At 40.3% G+C, this 25,698-nt stretch overlaps 1 protein-coding gene across 2 annotated transcripts in view; it reads left to right on the forward strand.

Moving 5' to 3' along the window:
• The window catches only part of kcnc4 (potassium voltage-gated channel, Shaw-related subfamily, member 4), a 57,263-nt gene extending 31,565 nt beyond the window's left edge, over positions 1-25,698 (forward strand). The window contains exon 4 of one of the 2 annotated variants that reach the window (XM_054777532.1): positions 25,027-25,698. In XM_054777532.1, the coding sequence (XP_054633507.1) occupies positions 25,027-25,064 (38 nt within the window). In that variant the 3' untranslated portion in view covers positions 25,065-25,698. Of the gene's footprint in view, positions 1-1,649; positions 4,800-25,026 lie in introns of those variants that run through there. The other variant, XM_054776679.1, reaches the window with a different exon arrangement.

Below are 25,698 nucleotides of genomic sequence, written 5' to 3' on the forward strand. Positions count from 1 at the left end.
CCATTTGGAATTATATAAAACATAATAGTGACTGTAAATCCAAAATTAAGTTCCAAAGTGGCAATATTAGATTAACTACGTATATACTGTATGTAATAAAATATATGGATAGTAGATGCATGATGGTAGATATTAGGCACAGGAAATAGTCAACGTCCCTAAAAGCATTGTTTGGATTGTGTCATAAAAAGAAGACTCTGGAAGCACTTGCAATTTACACACACGAAAGCAAACATCCTCCTGGTTGACAACGACCAGCTTGTTTCCTAACAAGTAACCCTTAACGACATCACGGCCAACCTTTCAAGTGCTGCTCAGAGAGAGAGAAATCCACCAATGACGTAAAGAGACAGAAAGGCTTCTAAGCTCCAATGAGTTTCCATATTCTCTTGTGACTCCTCTTGCATGATTGCCACTAAAAGGTCTCCATTAACAGTATGGACAGAGAAAGTGGATGCCTCCTCTTGCGGCCCGCTGACGCATGTGGACCGCGGAAATATTAGTGTGAAGAAGAACATTGCTATTTAAATTCATTTTACTAGCTAAAAATGACAGACCTTGTGATTCTTGTGTTAAAAAGGGTTTTAGCTTAACCATTGTATAATCATTTTTAATATAGTCATAGAAAAAATTATTAGACCACCCTTGTTTCTTCAGTTTCTTGTTCATTTTAATGCCTGGTACAACTAACAATGGCAAGAAAAATAGTTCATAAGAGTTACATTTAGAAAAAAATGTGGACCGATATTATCGGACATCCCTAGTTTTTAATGCTTTGGGCATCTTGTGCTTGAGTTGTTGGGGGTGGAAAACAATGGCCAGTCACACCCAGAAGTGGACATTGACTGTATATGAGCAAGTCTGCGACTGACAGGCTGACGAATGTTCTTGCCAAGTGGATAGCGCTGAACTGCAGGCCGATAAACATATTGGAAGATGAGGGGTTAACAGAGGTGTTGCAAACTGCGTCCAAAGACTCATTGAAATCACTCATCTTATTGCATTGAGTTCCTTATTCAATCCATTCCATAATTTGATTCCACATACTGAAATGCAGTGAGTTTTTAGCGTTGTTCTCGCATAAGTGCTCTAATGGACTTTATTGATATAGTACATTTTATAAACATAACATAACCTGATTATAAATTGGAATCATTTGACAACCCTAATTATAACTCTTAATATAATACATTTTTCCACAACAATACTTGGTCTGGAGGTAGTAGTGTCTACATCAATGCACATACATGCCAAGAAAAACTACTGAGATGTTCCACAAATGTAACAATAATGTTCCTGTTTTGTATCCTATTTTGGGACCTTTCTGTGTGGATTTTGCAGGCTTTCCCCATACTCTTGTGTGTGTCAACCCTTGATAGAGCATTCATTGAAATCCTTTGAAAATCTCAACGTAATCAAAATTATTGTAGTAAATGAAAATGTTGATCTTAAATATGCATTTCAATAACTACGTAGACATTTTTCGTTATAATCCTTTGCTCCTTTGATTGTGTGGTTCTAGTCACATGAATCTAATACAGATTTCCCTTTTTGGTTGTGAAGTAGATAAATAAGATAATTTAATCACATTGAAAAATACTTCACTTCTGATCAGTGCATTCTCATCTGTCGCTTTGACTTCTTTGCAGAAAGCTGCAAAGACATGTTGGCGGCACCTGCAAACTACACTCAGCCAGAGGTCACCACTCTAACTTGATGCTGAGTGGCTATTAAAAGAAAGAGAAAAGAGCACGAACTGAAGGTGCAGCGCTTCAGCATCTGTCTCTATTTTTTCCCTTTCCTTTCCAAGGAACTGTTGACTGGATTATTTTTTAGGACATTTTTTTTTGTGTCTCTAGCATACATACATCTACAGTCATGGTCAAAACTTTTAAGAATGACAGCATTGCTTCTTCACTGTTTTTAGATATTTTTGTATAATGTGTAAATACAAGAATTTCATACATGGCGAAGGCTTTTATTGACAGTTCCATTAAGTTTTCATTCACAGACACCATGACATGCTGTCAATTCACTTCTGGGCCACATCCTGACTCATGGCAGCCTGTTCTCGCATCATCAATGCTTGGAGTTTTTTTCAGAATTTGCAAGTTTTTGTTCGTCCACCCGCTTCTTGAAGACTGACCACAAGTCCTTAAAGGGATTAAGATCTGAGGAGTTTCCTGACCATGGACACAAACCGATCCACTAAACGAACCAATCACGGTGGGGATATACCTCACCGTGATTGGTTCGTTCAGCCGAGGTCCCGCCCTCGAAAGCCATATACCTCACCGTGATTGGTTTGTTCAGCTCCGCACACGACAAGTGTCATTCATATCAAAATTGCGGGCCACACGAATATTAATCTTTCACATTAAGACAGGGCGGCGAGTCTGAGACCCCTGGTGTAGGCTGCATACCTAACACTCATGGATTTGTGACTGCTAAGGCATTAATAAAGTTGATAGAAAATCAAAAAAAGTTGGTTCCATTGCCAGTGTCACAGTGCCCTCTACTGGTCAAGCTGCAAACGTACCTGCAAATGCAAACACGACAGCCTCCATCTCCTCTCCCCTCGCCAAGAAGACAGTTCTGTCTCAAGGTATGTTGACGTATTACGACTTGTACGTAACATACAAATAACATGTGTGAACGTGTGCGTCAACGATCACATAACTTATTGCCGGCGGATGCGGGACGTATGAATCATACGTTGACATACGTGACAAAGTTTTATGCATGCACAAAATTTTTGGACGACTTCGACGTACTACGACGTACGCCAACGTATTGGCCAAATTTTTCATACGTTGGCGTAAGCTGGCTAAATCGTCAAGGTGTGACAGGCGTTGGGCGTTGGGCATAAATTGTGAACACCGGCAACACGCTACGCATTCGTTGATATAAGTTGTCTATAAGTTAGAGAAACGTTCTATATAAGTTACTAATACGTCATGTTTACGTTGAACTCGTTATGAATACGCTATGTATACGCCCAAAATTGCAAAAAAACGTCGGCAGTTCAATGTCTGCCATCAAAATGATCACGTCAGGCATGCGCTGCCTAAATCGTCAAGGTGTGATAGGGCCCTAACAACAACTGAACCTCTCTCCTGGAAGTTCCTGATGATCTGATATATGATTGATTTAGTTGCAATATCCTTACCAATGAAGCTTTTTTTGTGCAAAGCAATGATGACTGCGTGTGTTAACCATGGTTAACAGAGGAAAAACAACAATTTGAAGCACAACTGTCCTTTTCAAGCTTCCAATCTGTTATTCTAACTCGACCAGCATGGCAGAGTCATCTTCAGCCTTTGTCCTTGTCAACACACTCACTGTGTTAACCAAAGAATCACTGACATGATGCCAGCTGGTCATCTTGTGCAGGGCTGAAATGCAGTGGAATTGGTGTCTAAGAGGACATGACTAACAGGGACTTTGCAATTCATTGCCATTCTTCTTATCACACTTCACAACATTCTGGAGTATGTGCATTGCCATTATAAAAATGAGGCAGCAGACTTTGTGGAAATTACTATTTGTGTCATTCTCAAAACGTTTGGCCATGGCTGTACTGTGGTGAATGTAAGTTGCATTGCATACATTCATGGTGTATGTAACATATGTTTTAAGGCATGTATTGCATGATCTGTGTGTTCAGTGTGTATCATTTATTAGATTAACCTACAGTATGTAGCAACATGTGCATCCAATCTTGTATTGTTAGTTTTACTTGTAGATTTATGTATGGAGTACAATGTAAAGAAGTGGATGGGTTTGAACTCAGTACGTATTATGTATTATGTTCGAAAACCCAAACATCTGTCAATAAGGGTAAATGTGAACTATTAGATAAAAACTGTTTTATTCTTAGGGGTAAAAGCCTGAAATGTCTTCATCATGCACCTTCTGATGTGCAGATCTTTATCCAGATGCAGCATGGTCAGATAGCAGGTTTGTAAAGTAAACCCTTTGTACAGTTTTAAAACAAGTTTAAAAATGTTTTGTCTGCTTATGACATTGACTGTATCAATACTGGTTGAGTTAGGACCAAATGTACACAGTACTAGATTCCATTTTCATGACCATCTTTAGTAGAAGACACTTGCAGTCCAAAGGTTGCATTTTGGCCTCACGTTGAGTAATGGCACTCGACTACGTGCTGTAATGTAATCTGATTTCTTCCTGCAAGTTGTGAGAAAAGCAGCTGTTGTGTGTTTCCGCACTATAGGACTATAAATGTTTCTGTTTTATAGTCCTCCACACAGTCTACCATAGTGGCCTTATGTTTATTATTACAACTACACCTCCATTTATAGCTATTGTTTATAAGCTCATTTGTAAGTAGCCCAGTAGAATATTCTAGAACACATCTGTATATATGACATGTATATGTACCAACGAATGACAAATTATTATTTTGATAATTCACCTTTTTAGGCTTACTTCCTGTTTTTGTGTAAATGTGATGAAGAAGCACACCAATCTGTTTCCAATTCAAGACCCCAGTCAGTCAGATGTCAAGTGTGTGTGTGTGTCTGTGTGTGTGTGTGTGTGTGTGTGTGTGTGTGTGTGTGCATGTGTATTATGTAGGCATGTGTGTCTATGCAGTTATGAATAAAATCAACCCTCTCAAGCGCTGTATTGCAGATAAATCTTTTTATTTCTGACTTTCTGACTTCAATGTGCTTCTCCACTAATAGTGACTTTAATGTGGTTGCTCTCATGCATTCCCAGCTAACGTGTGCCTCCAGGTTGGTGCACTGAAGGTGTAGATGGCGTACAGAATACATCTCCATGGAGATTTGGGAAGACAGGCAACAAGGCGGCCCTTTCTGTCACTGTCTCACACACACACACTCAAACTGGCTCAGCATGCTCATCATTACAGCTGTTGCTGTTGAGGAAGGTTGTGATGTTGAGGCATGTATTGTGCAGCCCACTGTGGTGATGGCAGAGGAGAGGTTGGTGGGCAGATGTCATCACAGACACACAAGCAAATTATAATTGCTCATACAAAAAATGACACAGCATCTCGACAAAAGCCCATTTAGAGTGCTGTGACAAAGGGCCGGAAATAAGAACAATCTTGGCATAATTTCAAAACCGAAGCTACAAAACAGCAATTTATACATTTCCTGTCAAGACTAAATTTATTTGATAATGTCTGTAAATGCATTAAAGCCTCAGATTTATTTTTAAACAGGCGGGGGGGTTGCGTACACTGTTTTGTTACCTTCGTGAGGCAGTATAATTATGCAACATGAACCGTTTCCTCCTGAGCTTCAACACGTGGAAGATGAATGGAAATAGCCATGTGCTTAAAGGGACTATTTGCAACTGTTATGTGGCTGCCTATGGGGCCCTAACTTTACTTCAAGCATTATATCCCACCCTCTTCCTGCTCCGAGCAAATAAGCCACGCCCCACATAGCATACACATGCACATTAGTCGTGTTTGTTGTCAGCTACTGACAAAGTTTAGTTCCAAATTGAGTGTAGCTATTATTAAATGTATAACAGTAACTTCTCTGAGATTGCTTTTGTGTGTAGATACGGACATGGACGTATCTAGTGCAGGAAAATATAGAATTTGTTGAACTTGTTCTTTTAAACCACTTTTGGTAACATATTACAGCTGATGGTGTTCTTATATTTTTTTGGTAGAAAAAATGTTTTTTTCTTGAGCCAGTTGCAAACAGTCCCTTTAATTAGAATATGTAGCTTTTGTGTTCTTTACATGTAGCAGCCTCTTTTTTTTAAAAAATCAATGAGCTTAATAGTGACTTAAGTGTGGTTGCGGCCATTCATTCCCAACGGAGTCTGTGGAAGAATAGCCAACAAGCTGGTGGATCTAAATGCAGGATACATGCCCACACAAATTAGTGAAAAGCTGGATAAATTGAAGCAAGATCATAAGAAGATGGCAGTGGTCTCACCACTGTACTACTTACAAAGTATACATATATGTTTGCTATTTAAATTGCCTTTGACACGCGTGTGAAGCATATTCATGACTTACAGTAAGCTTGGATTGTGCTTCCATGCATTCCTTTGTTGTGAGCGAACAATGGCAATTAAAGAGCTCAGGAGGGTTATTGCACCTGAATTTATTCTAATCTAATCTATTTAATCTTATTGCAAATGTTGATCGGAAATCAGAGGAAAAGTAAACGTCATGCAAGCAGGAGGGTTTGGAGCGAGCCTGTGTAGTGTAAGGTGGCACGTAGACGCAGCAGCAACCATAACTCAGACCTTATCGGAGGGTCAAAATAGGCATTTTTATGAGCTTCTCAATTACTCTTGTTTATTTGTTAAATACGGGTGGTCTCGGAACGTAACCTCCATACCTCAAACCTCAATTTGCACTGATGCTCGCTTCACGAAATGTTTGTTTTATAGCTTTGTAGATGAAAATGTGTGTTTAGACTGCTCTCATGCTGTTTACAGTTAATTTCTTCCTCAGGTATTGTCATACTCAGCAGGTCTTACCCACTGAGGCCACATCAACACAACAGCATCCCCACATTATCTAACTCCAGAGGGAAATGCCAACTTAACCCTTTTTAAAATTGTGCTCCAGCACTAATTTTCCAGCTGGCTCCTTGGACTTGATTGAAATACGTAGTTTGATGATTCTATCAATAGAACGCAGCCTTCCCTGGGTTTGCTGATAGTTTTCCATTCAAACGACTCCCAGAGTGAAGCAGTGTCTCCAGCTGCATTAAGGAAAGATGATTGGCAGCGAAGCAGGGCTGTGATTCATGAAATAAGATGAGCTCAGGCAGAGGAGGAGGACTAAGAGGAATGTGAGAGGAAGAAAATTCTGCTAGGGTTTCAACTGTCACCCTTGATTACGCTCTTTTATTGTTTCCCCTCATTTCATTGCTTTCTGCTTTTGTTCCGACTTGAAGGTTGTCATGACAATATCGAACGCAGTTTCCATGGTGAGGGGCTCAGCCCGAGACATTTTGCCATTTCCTTCATTGGTGTGACGCTGTGAAAAAGGACTATGTTGACTTCTTGTGTATACGAGTGATGGAATCATTCACTTCTAACCATGTACACTCACTCGACACTTCATTACGTACACCTCCACAATCTAATCAGATCCAATACAAGGGCTGCCGTTACGAAAATAAAAATGCTCAGTTTTGATTGACACGGTCTAAGAGGTACGATCTGACAATCATTTTCACACCTATGGGTAATTTATAGTCTGCAATTAATCTAACATATCCACGGAGAACATTCACTGAAAAGCCTAAGGCAACAGAGCTGACCACCTCTCCACTGTGCAGACCGTTCGAGGATCAATAAAGTATAATCAAATACCTATATTAGAAACACTTCACAGTGCAATTGTACACCACTACAACCACAACAATAAATATATGATTAAATTACAGTTTTTCTCCATTGATTTGGCTCATTTGTTGAAACAAATTCTCAAAATAACACGGATAAACCTCCAAACCACTTGCTAGTTGTTCACAACAGAATGGAATTTCTCATTCATTTCATCATCAAATTGCAAATGTCTTAGTACATGTCTCAATGTCTAAGTACAGCTTTGGAAATGATTAATTACAGCTAGTCGACATTTAGCACGGTTAGCCTACATTTAGCACAATTACCAATTTAATGGAGCATGTTGAGGAGGAGGAGAAAGAAGAAGAAGATTAGGAGGAGTAAGGCTGCGTGATGCGATGGGGGAACAGGCCGAGGAGCACGAAGACACCATGCTGTCCCGGATTCTATTCAGACCACAATTATAGACCATGTTATCAACCATGGCCTCACAATGGTGGAGGCAGGTCACCAAGTGCAGCCTATGTGCCTCTCCCTACAGTCTCCTCCATCATCCAAACCTTGCGCAGGGAAACAGGTATGTAATCAGTCAATGACAGTCAAAGCAACAAATGTATTTATTTACTCATGTACCTATTCATTTAGTGTGCATGCATATACAGGTGCTGCTCATTAAATTAGAATATGACCAAAAAGTTGATTTATTTCAGCAATTTCATTCAAAAATGTAAATTTTTATGTTTATATACATTTATTAAACACAGACTTTCGATGATTATAACTGAAAACTATTGAAAATCCCAATGTCAGTATCTCATCAAATGAGAATATTACCTATGACCAATAAAAAACAAAAGGATTGTAGAAATGTTGGCCAACTGAAAAGTAAGAACATGAAAAGCGTGAACATGTAGCACTTAATTCTTGCTCGGGTGGCGTGGCATGGAGTCCATCAGTCTGTGGCATTCCTCAGGTGTTATGAGAGCCCAGGTTGCTTTGATGGTGGCTCTTCTGTATTGTTGGGTCTGGCGTATCGCATTTTCCTCTTGACAATACCCCATAGATTTTCTAGTGGGTTGAGGTCAGGCGAGTTTGCTGACCAATTAAGGACAGGGATATCATGGTCCTTAAACTACTGGTAGTTTTGGTCCTGTGGGAAAATGAAATCTGCATCTCCATAAAGTTGGGGTGTTGTCAAGAGGAAAATGCGATACGCCAGACCCCACAATACAGAAGAGCTGAAGGCCACTATCAGAGCAACCTGGGCTCTCATAACGCCTGAGGAATGCCACAGACTGATGGATTCCATGCCACGCCGTATTGCTGCAGTAATTCAGGCAAAAGGAGCCCCGACCAAGTATTGAGTGCTGTACATGTTCCCCAACATTTCTATAATCCTCTTTTTAAATTGGTCATAGTGAATAATATGTACTGTACAAGATGTGGAATGGATGGGGGGTAGAATTAAATAAGTTTGCTTCTTCCTACTCCTTTTGGACACGTGGAACTGTGAAATGGTTCATTAGATGTATTCCATTGTAACTTGCATGCATGTTCAAATAAAATTAAACCAAACCAAACCAACAGTAATATTCTAATTTTCTGAGATACTGAATTTGGGATTTTCATTAATTTTCAGTTAGAATCGTCCATCCATCCGCTTCTCCTCTTTAGGGTCGCGGGGTCATGCTGGAGACTATCCGAGCTGACTTTGGGAGACAGGCGGGGTACACCCTGGACTGGTCACCAGCCAATCGCAGGGCACATATAAACAAACAACCATTCACACTCACATTCATACCTATGGACAATTTAGAGTCACCAATTAACCTAACATGCATGTTTGTGGAATGTGGGAGGAAACCAGATTACCCGGAGAAAACCCCCCCACACACGGGGAGAGCATGCAAACTCCACACAGAAATGCTCAAGGGAGAATCGAACCCATGCCTTCCCGATCTCCAGACTGTGACTGTGTGGCCAACATGCTAACCACTAGACTGCGGCCCTGTTATAATCATCAAAATAGAAAATAATAAACATTTGAAATATATGAATCTGTGTGTAATGAATGTATATAATATACACGTTTCACTTTCACTGAAGTAAATAAACTTCTTGGTCATATTGTAATTTATTGAGCAGCACCTGTATATGGGTCTGTGTGTGTGTGTGTGTGTGTGTGTGTTATAGGCCTACAGTAACATATTACCTCAATGGGATCATGTTACTATACTAAAAATGTTGGAGAAAACAAACTATGGAATTATTCATACAGTTTACAGTAGTATTCCTGTCACTGGGCAGTGAAGCATTAGAAAAGTGGTAAAGTTACTGTAAATGCAACAATATAATTTCATAAGGAAATTATTAACAAAAGGCATACATTAGAAATGGTAAGAGCGTTGTCCTTTGAATTTTATGTCTAGGACTGGACCAACCTCACATGGGTGGCAGAGGAAACGTTCTCAATGAACAACAACAAGCAATCGCACCATGGTGATGGCAAATAATGGCATCATGAGACAGATCCACCCTGCAATGCTACAAGACAATGGCATATTCCATGTCAACAACAAATGTCAACTCTATAAGCATCTCACAATAGACCGGACATTGAACAGGCATCAAAGGACCATGAAGCAACTTTACAGAGTACCGTTTGAGAGGAACTCTGATAGAGTGAAAGAGCTGTGGTACCAGTATGTACAAGTAAGTCAGTTACTGATTGTCTATCATTATGACCTGTTTAGAATTAAGCAGTGGTTGCCAAACTTTCTTGTCCTTATTACCCCCTTTATCTGATTTCTGAATCCAAGCATTTGCATTATCTGACTTCAACATTTTGCCTAAAAACTGTACCAGCAAAACTGTAGCTTACTGTATGATACAATTTACTTTATTTTGAAGAATAAAAAATACTGTATGTACTCAAAGAGCAGCAGTTAGTGCCCCCCGAGCAGATATATCTGATTTAACTGTAACTAGGGATGCTCCGATAGATCAGCCACCGATTACTATCAGCCGATTTCCGTAAAAAACATGTGCGCGGCATATGCCGATTAATGCCTTTCAAAGCTGATCACAAAAACTGATCACTGTGCAATTCATGTCACACAAAGATGACATGAATGTGCATGCATGCTGTGTCACATAGGGTTCCCAACACCCGTATTGAGCCGACAAGGAACGCACTTTGTCCTGTATTGCCGTGAGAATCAACCCTAGTCTGTAAAACCTCAATGGTTTCTGTTCGACAGCTTGACACAGGCTATACCAATCGATGCCAGCATGTTTGATCTCCCCCTTATCAGACCTATTGATTGACTTCTCTTGCATCTTTCTTTACACGCTTAGCCTAGCTAGCTAGTTAGCTGCGGACATTTAGCTATAGCTAGAATTATCCGCCGAGATTCTCATCTTCGGACTCCAAATGTGACATTTGGTTTTTAAAACAAACGAGCAATGCTCGTTTGGAGCTCGTTTTTGGCCCACGGCGAAGTGGTTATTACGTCCATCGGGTATGTACTAACTTTTTCAGGTGTCTATTGTTGTCATTATACTAATTATGTCTTGTCCTCGAAACACTATTTATGTGTTGTTGAACATTACCTATTTGCCAGGTAATAGGTAATGAACATTACCTATTTGCCAGGGGCCCTTGGAATTGTCTAATGGTGGCCCTGGGCAACAGCACTCATCATAAATAAATTGTAAAATGTACAGTTGATCCATGTGATCGCTATCTCACTCATGGACGATCGTATCGGAATCGGCAGCATAAAACCCTGATCGGAGCATCCCTAACTGTAACATTTCAGTAAGTCTCGTTAAATGATTTTCCCCTTCCCTTTCTAATTGTCAAAACAAAAAACAAAACAACATAAAATAAAAGTAAAATAGAAGAATATGATATCCAGTGACCTATCATGCATTAACAAATTTAACACACTTTTTAGGTATATTCACACAATAACACACTCCTGACTTATTAAATGTTATTATGCTTAACATACGGTATATGATAGAAACATTGTGATTTTTTTAGCATAGAGGCCAGTCTAGAAAAGACCATTACCTTAATTTCCCCTGAAAAGACCGTTACAGTTGTCGTTTATTCATTTTATACCATTTATAAATTGTTTCTCTGTTTATGGTCTCAATCATTTAGTTCTTGAGGTTTTTTTAAAGGGCTCGTTTATAGAGAAGTGGACAATAAAGTATAGTGTATCCTCAGGGTGTTACCTTTATATTGTTGGCTCATATAACCTGACCCAGTTTTGTCCTGATATGATCATGTGGTGATAAACGGGTCAAATTAGTCATCAGAACAAGCTTCATACGTAGCCAACAAGAGTCAATTACAAAGTCTTAGCAAGCAACGCTTACTTTCCAAGTAAAACAAATACTGTTACACTAAACATCAATTCTTTTTTTCAGCTGTAGTCCAACACTTGTTTAATACCACCGGGGCACACAATATCAACAATGTTCATAACAGCCCATAAGCATCCTGCCAGAGTCCTGACGCCCACTGACCGTAACAACTAAACCTGGAATGTAAAAAAAAATTAAAAAAATCAATCCGGTATTGTGAGTGGTAATGGAGATGTAATGATCTGTGAAAAAGAGCAGAAGAATTATTTTTCACTGAACTAACCTAAAGGGAGTTTACCCCCAACACAAAAGCATGAGTAGAAGGCCAGCCTCTTGTGCACCACTAATGGACAGCACTCTCATGCTGTGTGTGTTCTGGTATTTATTGCTTTCATTGCAGCACGGGGCAAAAGTTAGACATTATGGGGACCTCTTGTGGTGTGTTTGTGTAGCCGGGGTGGTCCCCACGCCCAGACTACACTGCTCTGTGTTTTGGTGGGCAACGGAGGGATACAAAGGTGGCTTTGGAACTGAAGTTTATTCCTCTCAGCCAGAATAAGCAGTGTGATGGAATACAAGGAGAGGACATGCACGTGAGAACAGGCCTTTCAGCAAGCACAGAAATGGAATCAAAATGTAAACAAAATAAAGTAAGTAACAAATGTCACTGTCACTCTTCAAATATCATGGCATGAAATACAGTAAATACAATAGAGAATAATAATATAATTCAATTCACTTTAATGCACTTAAATCAAGCAGCATAAATTGAATAAAATAAATAAATCATTCCAAGTAAAACAACCAAACATATACCTGCAGTGTGGCGGAATACACGGAGAGGACATGCGCGTGAGCTCCTCAACATCAACAGGCCTTTCAGCCAGCACAGAAATGGACTCAAAATGTAAACAAAATCAAGTACATAACAAATGTCACTGTCGCTCTTTAAATAACATGGCATGAAATAAAAATCCAATACAGAATAATATCAATCCATCCATGTTCCAACACATATCCGAGGTCAGGTCACAGGGGCAGCAGCCTAAGCAGGGAAGCCCAGACTTCCCTCTCACTGGCCGCTTCATCCAGCTCCTCCCGGCAGATCCCGAGGAGTTCCCAGGCAGTTGGGAAACATAGTCTCTCCAACGTGTCCTGGGTCTTCCCCGAGGCCCTCTACCGGTCAGACGTGCCCAGGGAGGCGTCCAGGAAGCATCCTGACCAGATGCCGAAGCCACTTCACCTGGCTCCTCTCAATGCGAAGGATCAGCGGTTCTAGTTTCTCCCGGTTGAGAGCTTTGCCTTTCGGCTCAGTTCTCTCTTCACCACAACAGACCGATGCAGAATCCGCATCACTGCAGACGCCCCACCAATTCGCCTGTTGATCTCGCATTCCATCCTTCCTTCACTCATAAACAAGTCCCCGATGTACTGAAACTTCTGCACTTGGGGCAGGATCTCATCCCTGAACCGGAGATGGCACGCCACCCTTTTCCGGGCGAGAAACATGGACTCCTACTTGGAGGTGCTGATTTTCACCTCGGCCACTTCACACTTGGTTGCGAACTGATCCTGTGAGAGTTGAAGGTCACGGCTTTGGGGTTTAATGGCAATAACAAATTTCATCCCTTTGTATGCAGTGGTTCAGGAGTAGAAAGCCTAATTACCAATTACCTAATTATTATTTTTATATACATATATACAGTATATGTGTGTGTGTGTTGTGATATTCATTGCTTCATGGGGGAAAAAAATGTCTGTTCCGACATCATGAGGACCTCTTGTGGTGTGGTGATCAAAAATCTGGTTCCCCTCAGGAAACTATGATGACTGACAGGGGCAAACACGCAGCAATGTCCAGACTAAAGTCATCACACAGCAACTTAACACTCAAAAGGTATACCTAATATATACAGTACCAGTACCAATATGAGTTTTTAAAAAAACAACCAACTATTTTAAAAATTCCCATAATGCATTGCTTCTGAGCAACACATTCATTGGTTTCTGCCGGGCGCTGCAATGATGTCAGCCTCCCTCTGAGCTCCTCTGGCTCCCTCCGGTGGACAGAGGCAGCATTGCAGTGCCATCCATCCAGCCACCTATTTTCTATGCCGCTGGTCCTCCAATGAAACACTTTAGACCCAATGCAATGACCTCCTGCAATTTCGAATGGGTTGACAAGCTCGTGAGTTTTTTCAGAGCTCATGATTGGCTCCTGTCAAATAAAGAGCTGCCTGGTCCTTACGGACTTGTGTGTGCTACGATATGGCATTTTATGACGTGGACACGTGCGGCTTATAGGCCGGTGCGGCTTATGTACGTACAAATCATCTGTTTTTTCCTCTAAATTTAGGGGGTGCGGCTTATACACCAGAATTTACGATATGTATCTAGCTCTCTCTCTATCTATCTATATCCTATACACAGGCCAAGCAATAACAAACATTATGCAATAAAGATTAAATGGTATGTTTTTCTATTAGGGCTGTTGTGAATCACAGTTTCCATCAGCTGTGTGGCGGCAACACAGCTTTACAGGACAAATGGAAACAGCGGGGCTGCAAAAGCACTTCATTATCAGATCATTTGGTCTGGACAGTCGGAGGAAAATATGAGTGTCTGGATTTGTAATGTGGAATTCTGCTTCATGCACTGGTAACTCCATATCACTTTTCTATCTGTCCTACGTGCGATGCGGGACTTAGGCATGTAATGAAATGATGTCTTCGTTGTTGGAATGAGTTACAGTAAAAACAACAATATAAGATACACTGCAACATGTGGATTTAATTCATAAATAATTTAGATGAGGATTTACTTTTGCGAGTCATGAAACTGATTAACTGATTTATTAAATTAATTCCTTAATTTCCTTCTCAGTATTACTGTAATAAAATATCAGTTTTACCTGCTGAATTGGTAACCCCCGTGAGGAGTGATACCTCACTATTTCAAATTGGCCAATAGGTTTATCAAAAATTCACCCAGAAGAAGTCACAGTATGATGTCGTCACAGATAGTTACACAGGAGGCATATCCATCATAGCATCATTGTTTCTGGCTGAAATCATTTTAGTGACTTCCAGCACTTCATCCCGGTGAAACAACGTTCTGAACATAAAGCATCAAAGGTCGATAATCATAAAAGTAATAATTCATAATCAGAAACTGTTTTTTTGCACTGCTTTGCTTTCATGTCTGGTGAGATTTTGTTTTTGTCATTTGCCCGTAAGTACTTGTGGTTTAAAATTTTCCTAAAATTGGTTTTGCGGGGCTTTTAGCTGAAATTTGTTGTGTTATCTGGGTCACACTTAAGAGTTTTTTCTTGGGAATAATGGGAGAAAAATCTTGAATCAGGTCAACTGTCTGACACAATTTGAATCTTGTGTGGGTGCTTCCTCACAGGGCGATGTTTCCTTTTCAAATGTGAACCATACAGTATGTCTTCACCTTTGAGCCCACGTGTTTCCTGCTGTTGAAGTGGGCGACGTTTAACAATCAACATCCACCAAGCTGGATTTATGCCAGTTGCTAATAAAGACGCGGCTGCAGCTTTATGATTTTCTGTGTTCTTTTTTTTACTCCTTCAGTACTGATTTCTTTATTTTTAATCTATTTATTTATTTAATTGTAGTTTTGTTTTTAACACACCCTTTTTTTGTTCTTTTTTCCACTCTTTCATCACTGAATAAGATATTCATTGTTATAAATGTGCTATCCCTTTTTTTCCCTATTAGAAAATGGAAACAGAGGCACATTTTAAACACAGAAAGTGAGACATGCAGAAGGTGTAAGACTAAATAAACTCTGCTTCTTCCCACTCCTTTTCGGACACGTTGAACTGCAAGTGTAAACGTGATGTTTGTTAATATTTTTCAAAATAAAGTAAACCATAATTATTACCCTTATCAAAGGGTGACGATGCATACGAGTGCAACAGTAACAGTTTGAACAGTGTCAATTATTATTTTCGGCAAAGTCGTCCTCTCATCTCCCAAGTGGATCGGAAATGTAAATAACAAGAGCAGCCATTCCAGAAACATTTATATATCCTAAGTTAACTCACTCACTAACAGAAGAGTGACCTACTAACTTCTCAGGTGACTTTTCTGCTGCGGCCTTCTTTTGATGTCAAACAAAGTTTAAGAAGCTTTTATGTGAGCCTTGACTACCTGAAAGCCTCTTCTGGGCCCTTTGCCGCTATTAAGGTCGTACGAGTAAGCGCTTAGATCGCCTTCTTGATGAGAGGGCTGTCTTGAGAGAGAGAAAGAGCTCGGCCATTATGAGACAGGCGGGAAATAAAACAGCCATTAGCATGTGCATTTTCCTATTTAACTCCGGCCTCTGAAGTCCCTGCAATACTGGATCCATTTGGATGCATTCTTGTACACTCACTTCCTGACATGTTGAAAGGAATCAATTAAAAATGGATAATAGAAGTGAACAGCTGCAGCTCATGAATATTAATGCAGAAACCCTTTTTGATATACTGTAAAGATTTCAGAAAACATGGCAAAGTGGACCGTCAGTACTGTGGAGTCCGTCATTACTTATGCATAATGAAGTCTGCACATCATTGTGAAATCAGTGCAGGCTTAGAGAAGGACTACACTTTTTTTCTCTACAGCTAATAATCAGTGCCCACTGCTCTTCAGCTGTCATTTCAGGCACGGCGTTTCAGAGCGAGCAGTCTGGCAAAATGGCTCAGTGGGTGCAACCGTCTCTGGGGCCGCTAAATTGCTAATGCATTAGTGATGAGACAACCCCCACCCCCAGCTCCCCCACAGGTGGGTGGGAAATCAGTCAGGCGCCGATGCTGTTTATCAATGAATGATGTACAACCTTCATCCGCTCTGTATAGATCATGGTGTTAAATATTTAACACGGATCGCTAATTGCAGTCCAGTCCATGTGACTTGCTTTGATTGCATTGCAACGGTTTAGGATTTGGACTTGACATGGATTAGGCATGAAGCAACTCTAAAATGTTCATTGGATTTCTCATGATTTTGTTTTTGTCAGGGATTTTTGTAATTCTAAACATCAACTCAAAATTGTAGACCAAGATGTCTGGGGTAGACTATTAGGCCAAAGTCGAAATGGCTTGGCACAATTTATCACATTTGCTTCTCAATCTTTCCGTTAAATGTAAATTGTGTCTTGCTACACCAGTTTCTACATTTCATTGCTGCTTCTTCATTTTGCACTCTAAAATAATGCACAGTGAATGCTGCTATGTTATTATGCAAACATATATGTTTTTACAGTTCCAGTCAGAAGTTTACATACACTCATCATTGGATTGAATGTCTTGAATTCATTAATTAATTACATTACATTTTGGGTCAGCCACATGGTGTGGAGTTTGCTTCTTCTTCCTGTGAGTGTGTGTGTTTTCTGTGGAAGAGTAATTTAGTAATTTAGTAACTTCTTAGTCTTAGTTCCATTTAATAATTTTTTTATATATATATTTTTTTTTTTATCTTGCCTTTTATTTTATTTACAAAGTCCACGCACTGATCCTTCTGCAGGAAAAGCTCTGTTACTTTATTGTAAAATTCCTCCTTATTTTCTTTTAGTTTTAAAAGTCTGTTTCTCTCAATGGAGATAATATCCAAAGAAGAAAGTCTTCCTTGAGCTGTCCAATTCTGCCGGTATAATTTCAGTCTTTTCAAGGCGGAGGATGTTTGTTACATTTCCTGAAATTTGGTCCGACCGACCAAACCGAGGATAGCAAGCTCAGCAAAGTGGTCCAACCTAGCTTTCATTTGAACGATGTTCTTCAGAATGTTATCAAACATTCTTTTCCTTTTATCCCTGACTGGCTGTTGACATCTTCCACCATCCGTCAGGCCAAGTGTGGTGCATTTCTGCTCAAACCTTTCACAGAATGTGTCAAACTCTGTCTTTTGTGTTCAACGACTGCAACTGTGTCGCTGATTCAACACCATCCAATAGGGGTGACACGAGACACCCAACTCACAAGATGAGAGACAGATGAGATGAGACGATACGCGAAATTGGGTCCACAAGGATGAAACGAGATTGTAACATTATTTTTAAGAAAAGTACAATGAAAAAATATATGACTGGACAAACAGAATTTAATTTAACTGAGTCACAATACAATGCTTATTGTCCTCCAAATGATTATGTACTGTGAACATTATTTTGAGATGAAATTAAGCACTGTAAATTAACCACAATATTTCCTTTAATATGTCATCTTTCACTGTTGTAAAGTTGTGGCGTTTGTGACATGTACTGTATTTTTTCACAATTGAATTTGTACTGCCTCTCAAATGAAATGCTGGCTTTTCAACGATTTCTTCATATCGGTCATTTTAATGCATTGTTTGAGTTCTTTACTCAATCCGTTCCTGAAGTTCATATTTCTCCTTTTCTGCTGAGAAGATTGTATTGCCTTTTTATGAGTAGCAGGATATTGTTTGCGTTACGCATATTTTTATCTGTTTTTCATAATTGTAGTTTTAGGAATAAAGAGTTTGTATGTTCTCTATAGTCGGCATTATGGACTGTCCTAACTAACCTTTTTTGTAGTACAGTTAACGAGTGATGTGTACAAATACATTTACATAGCTCCACACAATAAGTTAGATACGGTAAAACCAGAGAACCATATAGATTATGGAGCGATGTTTTTTTTGGTCCAGAACAAGTTTTGCTTTATTCAGTATTGAGGTATTTCTTGCCAATTTATGTTTTATGTTTTTAATGTGAGATTTCCAGCTCATATTATCATCTATTATGACCCCCAGAAATTTATTTTGGGGGTCAATGTCCACACCGTCAATTTATATATGCACACAAGTATCATTTTTGCTGTTACCAATTAGCATTATTTTAGTTTTACTTAAGTTCATGGATAGTCTGTTTTTATCAAACCATCTTTTCGGTATTGTCATTTCATCTGTGACTTTTTTATTAGCTCTCGTCTGTTCTGAACAAAATGCAGTTGTGTCATTTGCAAAAAAGACTAGCTTTAGGTCTTTTGTAACTTTACAGATGTCATTAATGTACAGTTTTGGGCCCCGGTATTGACCCCTGGGATAAGCCGCACAGTATATTTAAGCCTGCAGATGTATATTCTCCTAGCTGCACATGTTGTTTCCTGTTTGCTAAGTAGTTTTTCACCCATTTCAAAACTAACCCACTGATTCCATCCTGTTTTAGTTTGTTAACTAGAATATTGTGCCAGTGACCAGTGTGACCAGTGATCCCCAACCCCTACCGGGCTGTGGACCATTTGGTACCGGGCCGCACAGACAGAAAAAATTATTTCCATTATGTTTTATTTTGAAAAGTGGCCGGATTCTCTCTCTTACATCCGTCTCACGTGACGCATGTCCATTGTGCGTGTGCTAACATTCTCTCGCCGCACAGATAGACTACTACTGTATTTTTACCATTTTTCTTTCACCTCATATTTGGTGTCAAATGCTGATACTATATGGGAATGCATTAAGGTAAGTTTTGATGACTTATTGAGTGCTAATGTGCACATTTGTCTCAAGTTAATTCATGCTAGCACACTGCCTTTTACCACAACACGTCAAACAGCGATGTAATAATCTCTCTGGAAAAACCCCAAATTAGATCGCTATAGTGTACGAACCCCAAGCCCCACCCCCATCTGTTTGCATGTGTTTGGTGGAGAAAAAGGAGGTGCCACTGTAAGTAGGGGCGCACATTAAAAGTGTAAGTCAGGAAGCGTTTCTTCCGTCAGGCATTTATTTAGTAATTAAATTCAACCAGTCAACAAAGGTGAAGTATCCGTCGCAGGTGAGCAGGAGTGGAGCTTCACCACCAATTATACATAACTATCGCCGTGCAATGCCGTTTGAAGGCTGCATAAACCCCTCCACAATGCAACCTAACCCCTTACCAGCGACAGAGCCAAGAAGGCAGAGCTTGGATACACTCCTCCATTGTCTGGCAACACCTCACCTTCCTGGCAAAACATGCATGGGTGTCCAAAGAGTGGCCCAGGGGCCATCCGTGAAACGTGGCTCATTGCAGAATTTAAATAAACAAAAACCCTGTCAAAGTGGAAAAATATAACAAAAAGGCATAATGTAACTAGAAAAAGCTCAAATGGTGATACTAATAACAAAAACACAAAGATTTGTCTTTAAATATGTGTATATGTAATAACATATGTTCTAACTATAAGCTGGAACTACAGTATTGCTGACACCCCAATTGAAACGCCAGCATCAACAGACAGTACGAATTGCCTGTGAGAAAACATGTCATAAACTCCAGTTCCGCAACTTTACACAGTGAAAGATGACATATTAAAGGAAGTATGATGATATATAACAATGATATATCATTGTTTTGTGACTCGGTTAAATAAAGTTTGTTGTCCATTCATATTTTTTTCATTGTACTTAAATTAATATTAAAATCACACCTCGGTCTCGTGGACCCAATCTCGTACGCCATCTCGTCTCGTGAGTTGTCTTGTGACGCTCCTAGTGGACAGCTTTATGGTTTTATGCTGGGAAAGATGCAAAATGCAATGTTTGCTCTCAAAGTCCTGATGGTGAAGTACAGAGAAGGACAGAATGAGTTACAATGTGTCTTTTTAGAAACAAGAATGGACAATGGAATCTGATGGCCCAGGAAGATCAGTAACCGAGACCTACTTGAGAAAACACTCCAGGAACTCGTGGAAGTCACCATAAGAAGAGGAACATGGAAATGGATAGCCCACACGCTACGAAACCCTCCAGCATCCATTACTAGAGCTGCGCTTGAGTGGAATCCTGAAGGGAAGAGAAGGAGGGGTAGGCCACAGCTGTCCTGGAGGAGAGCTGTCAACAAAGACTTAACTAGAGCCAACATCTCATGGAAAGAAGTGAGAAAGACCACACGTGACCGGAAGCGGTGTAGGCACTTCACCCAGGCCCTGTGCTCTCAGATGGACGAAGAGGATTAGGTTAAGCTGAGAAAATCACTCCACCCTAGAAAAAGTACATGTCACATAAATCATTCAGGGCCCACAATTGATATCACATTCATTCCCATGAGTGGATGTAAACTTCAGAAATGTATTTTTACTGCTGGCAGACTAAAGCTCATACCTTATTTCTTTGTTCATCATATTGCATGTACATATTTCTCAGTTCATTTCTACACAGATGGTAATTTCACACCTTTCTTCACACCACCTTTCCATAATCACAAGCAAACCATCATTATCAGACAAACTTAGTGGAGATGTGAAACCATGGAAACTACCAGTAGTGTTTGCAGCAGCGACATCAATCAGTGCAGTGATCAATGCAACAAATCAGCCTACTCAATACACAAAGGACAGAGCACCTCTCAACCCCTCCAGCTGTGGGCCAATCGTCATCTAGTGATCACTGCTAGCAAGAACGTTTTATGGATGACTCATTTTTGACACACCTGAGCTCATGAATGGCCTGCGGCTGTCTCTTAATGCCTTTTGGCCACATCCTCGAGAGGTTTCGCTGCAGGAAAGGCCAGGAAAGCTCACTGATGGAGAACATGTTCTATTTGCAGGTCACAAGCCTGCTTAGTCAGATCAATAACACAAGATCAAGTTACAAGGAGGCCTGTCGAGCTCAGTGGGAGCAGAATCTGAATGAATATTTTGAGGGATGCTGCTGCTTGTTGCTGTGACGATTGGAGAGAGACAGCAGAGTCAAAAGCAGGACTTAGGGAGTCACATAAAGAAGGTTGTGCTGTAGGTATGACATCACAATTTATCTAATCTAATCTAATGTAAATTGAGAGAAAGGGTATTTAACACGACAGGTATCTTTCAGTGCAGGGAGAGACTAGGTCAGGAAGCGAGAGACTTGGAAAAATAAGCAGTGAAAATAAATCAGGAAATGAGACAAAAATGTGGAAATGCAAACACCAGATTGCAGGATGAGACTGTGCAGCTGCTCACAGTCTCCCCGTTCTCCTCCCTCCTGGAGGCCTGGAAGCCTTGTTAATATTTCCATCTGCTCGTGGGTGTGGTCTGATTTTTTTTTTTTAAACAAACACATTTTGTTTTTTAAAATTCATTTTTATATTGTGTCTGGTGAGAATATGATTGTAGCTATTTCGGTAACACTTAACAATAAGATACAGTAGTTAATGAGGAAGGAACCTACGTAACTCTAACCCTAACCACTACTCATTAGTTCCTCAGTAACTACTTTAAATGTATGTGCCTTAGTTCCTCAGTAACTACTCTACTCATTAGTTCCTCATTAGTTCCTCAGTAACTGGTCTAAATGTATGTGCCATTGAGAACATACTGGCTTGTTAAGTATCCATTTCAAAGGAGATACAGGAAACCTGCAATGGTACATTGTGCATGCTGGATGTTTAAAGTACTCATGTCTCCAAAACACATTCATCTTGTTAATTTTGCCTTGAAAAATAACATTGAAAGGCATATTGTCTGTGTAAAGCCACATTTACACGTGCACACACTTTGTCCCCACAGTGGTACAATGGCGTGCCAATTAGTAAATTGGTCATTAGCAGGTGTGAAGTATACGTAAACTGTGCAGGGCTGCGTGCCAGCGTGCAAAGAAAATTTAGAAACGTAAACATGAGGAAATTTGTGGCACGCATAATTTCCGTGAACTAGTCGTGAATGCGACGTGAACGCACGGCCAACACACTGCAACCGATGTGCACAACAATGCATGTCTCATTCACATGAATGGCCTAACTTTTTCGCCACCTCTTTGAACAATTAGGACGGAATTCTCAAATAATTTCTGTAGTGTGTTGGATCTTGAAAGGATAAATTACTTGTATATTGGCATATTAAATATACACACCCCTGCTAGCACACACATACAATTGATAAAATGCATATATTTATTCTGTATGACTATATTTCTGCATGCTAGCTGTTGTGTCATTATTATATTGTAGCATAGCATACAAGTGCAAATGGTCGTCTTTAAAGTGTCGCACACAGTCATACCGTCAATGTTGCGGAGGGTGCTAGGAGGTACATGTATTTACGAGAGGAAAAGCATCAATGCAACCAGGACAGGATACATTGCCAACAGGCTGGAGGGTGCCCTAACCCTCCATAAAAAAAATTTGGGACGATCTGACCATGTGAAAGGGATTTGTGACATTTAGAATTTTCAACCAGGAGGGGCCAACACTGGTGCCAAGGTGCACATTACAGTTATGCCCTTCATGGAGCGCCTAAAAATGGGCGCACAAACACATTAATTTAAACCGAGTTAGGTTCAGTCCCTGGTCACCTGACCATTGTAAGCGCGCCAATTTGTGCTTCTTAAGGCGCACTCCAGAAGTGCTTCGTTTGGCGTGTGCGCCAGCGGGAGGGATGACTGCCATGCGGTCCAACGAGGTGAGTCTTTGATTTGTGTGTCGTAATGTGTAACGTGAGGCATATGTGCGTTGTGTGGACATAGAGTGTGCACCCTAGAATGTCCACAGATGGGGAACATAGTGTCCCTGGAAGTGAAAGTCTTCTTGTGAAAAACTTCCAGCGCGTACGCACTCCCTTGGCCAGAGAGCGAGCAGCGCGGCATCTTAAAAGGGACGGAGGGGTTCTTTTCACTCAGCTCTATATAAATGTGAAAGTGATTTAATCTATGAACTCAGAGGAGTGGGTTTTGGTATCAAGCATGTGTTTAGTTGTCACTTCCTGTTGCCACAAGGAGGCACTGCTATTGAGGAATTGACATATGTTTCCAGGGTGTCATTTACATCATACACACTAATTAATGTAGAAGTCTGACCTTGTGGAGTCAAGTTATTTGAGTTTCGTGGTGCTTGGCGATCCTCCAAGGCTACGCCCACATTCTATGGCTAATGGAATCGCCCCTGTGTCTAGTATTTGTGATTTTCATGTGGCCTTATTTGCTCAAAGTCCCTAGGACTGGTTCGTGGAAATGCAATCCCTGGTTTTTGCCAAAACCTACCATCACTGGGTGGCGCTGAGACGAATTCAGGAAGTGACCTACGTATAGCTTTAAGGTGTTGTCTTGATCATATGTACCAATTATGATGAAGATGTGACATTGTGGAGCCGAGTTATTAACGTTTACAATTTTATTCAACAGTCAAAGCAACGTTAGAATAAAAACATCAAAGTCTGTCGCAATGCCCCGCCCACATCTTATGGACCAGCCTAAAATCCTTCGCAATCTATCAAGGCCCATCTGTCTAGTGTCCGTTGATGGTCCATTGGGCTCATTTGGTCATAGTACCTAGGAGGAGTTTGTCAAAATACAACCACTGGTTTTCACCCCAAAATCGCAGATGACAACCAAAATGTCCGACTTCCTATTCATTTGTGAATATGGATTTTTGAGACTTTTTTGTGCGTCCTGCCATGATCCACCAAAATTCATGACAATCCATGAAACTGGTGGCAGGGGCTAATTTAAAAAAAATCTAAAGCAGGGGTGTCAAACTCGTGCCATGGAGGGCCGAGACACTGCAGGTTTTCTTTCCAGCCAGTCACTAAAGCAGGAGATTTTAATGATCAACACCTTCAGTTTGAGGGAAGGAGCTCATCAATTAAATCACCTGCTGAAGAAACTGGTTGGAGAGAAAACCTGCAGCGTCTCGGCCCTCCAGGGCACGAGTTTGACACATGTGATCTAAAGGGAGCGCTACTGAGTGAATTTGGGAAGTTTGTGGTTTGGGACCCCTGAAATATAACATTTTTTGCCAGACCTGACGCATTTGCAAATTTTGGTGAGTTTTCATGCATGTTAAGGCCCTCAAAAATGTGAGGAAAGACTCGTAATAATAATAATAATAATAATTAAAGCTGCAAGCAGCGTTGAGGTAAGTAAGGAGTTTGGTTTCTCAAAACAATATGCGTTCAAAAGAGTAATACATTTGTATCCCAAAAATAAGACCTCACAAATCACTCGTCGTTGTTTTTGTCTCCCGCCAAAGCCAAACTCCTTACTTGTGAGACCCCAGCAACAACTTGGAACGACGTTCTTCATCACGGAACTCCGACCAGAACTGGACTTAGGAGACCAAGTGGGGGGGGGTGGGTTGCTGTTGGTGGACAACACTGCTGATGTTGGCGCTTTTTGGAGACTTTTTCAGACGACTTCATAGGTGGAGTAAGTTTGTCCCATAGGTGCAGTAATGAGCTGTCTCTTTTTATCTGTTTTTATATCATTAGAACACACAGAAAAGAGAAAAACGTATGTGTTCATGTCTCACATAAGGATTGCAGATGATGGGCAAAATTCCCAAAAAAGTGCAGTTTTCCTTTAAGATGTGTGCTCAAATGTTGAAATATTGACATTTTTTTCGTCACAGAAACCATTCAGAAGAAGGAGGAAGAGACGTTTCGTTGAGAACCCTCCCGCCTGGAAATGCCCGTGAAATGGATTCTATATTGTTGTGGTGCAGTGTTGTTAGAATTTCTGTTGTTTGTGATATATTTTTTTATATTATGCCCACTCATTGCGCGGAAGGTTTTTGCTCAAACACTTGAGGAGCCAGAGTAAGCCTGTTCATATTTCCAAAAGATGCCATTCACCTTGTCAGATTGTTTGGTATTGTTTTTTGGCACATTTCAAGGACAGTTTTTTTGATACTGTGCCTCAGATAAAGTAAAGTTTGGGACTGAATGTGTATGACTAGAGGCTGCTTCTACCATCAGCTGTCAGGACTGGGGAAAACACAAGCTCATTTTTGGTGTGTGTTATATCATACTCATCACTACGTGATATCTGTGACTGTTATTATTGTCTTATTGTTGTTATTATTATTTCACTTCCTTCGCTTTGCTGTGCTTCCATGGCTGAGTTTGGTTGAGTCTGCTCCTCGACGTGACGTCACAGCAAAGATGGCAGTTCAGAAAACTCCGCTGGGGGGTGTTTGAAAAACACAACTTCATTTGACTCATATTTAATATTGTTTACTGGTGGATGACAGCAGTATGCAAAAACGTTTTATGAAGTGAGTACTTTCATTTTTTTTGTTGGT

This window comes from Dunckerocampus dactyliophorus, chromosome 1, assembly GCF_027744805.1.
Source record: "Dunckerocampus dactyliophorus isolate RoL2022-P2 chromosome 1, RoL_Ddac_1.1, whole genome shotgun sequence".
NCBI classification, from domain to species: Eukaryota; Metazoa; Chordata; class Actinopteri; order Syngnathiformes; family Syngnathidae; genus Dunckerocampus; species Dunckerocampus dactyliophorus.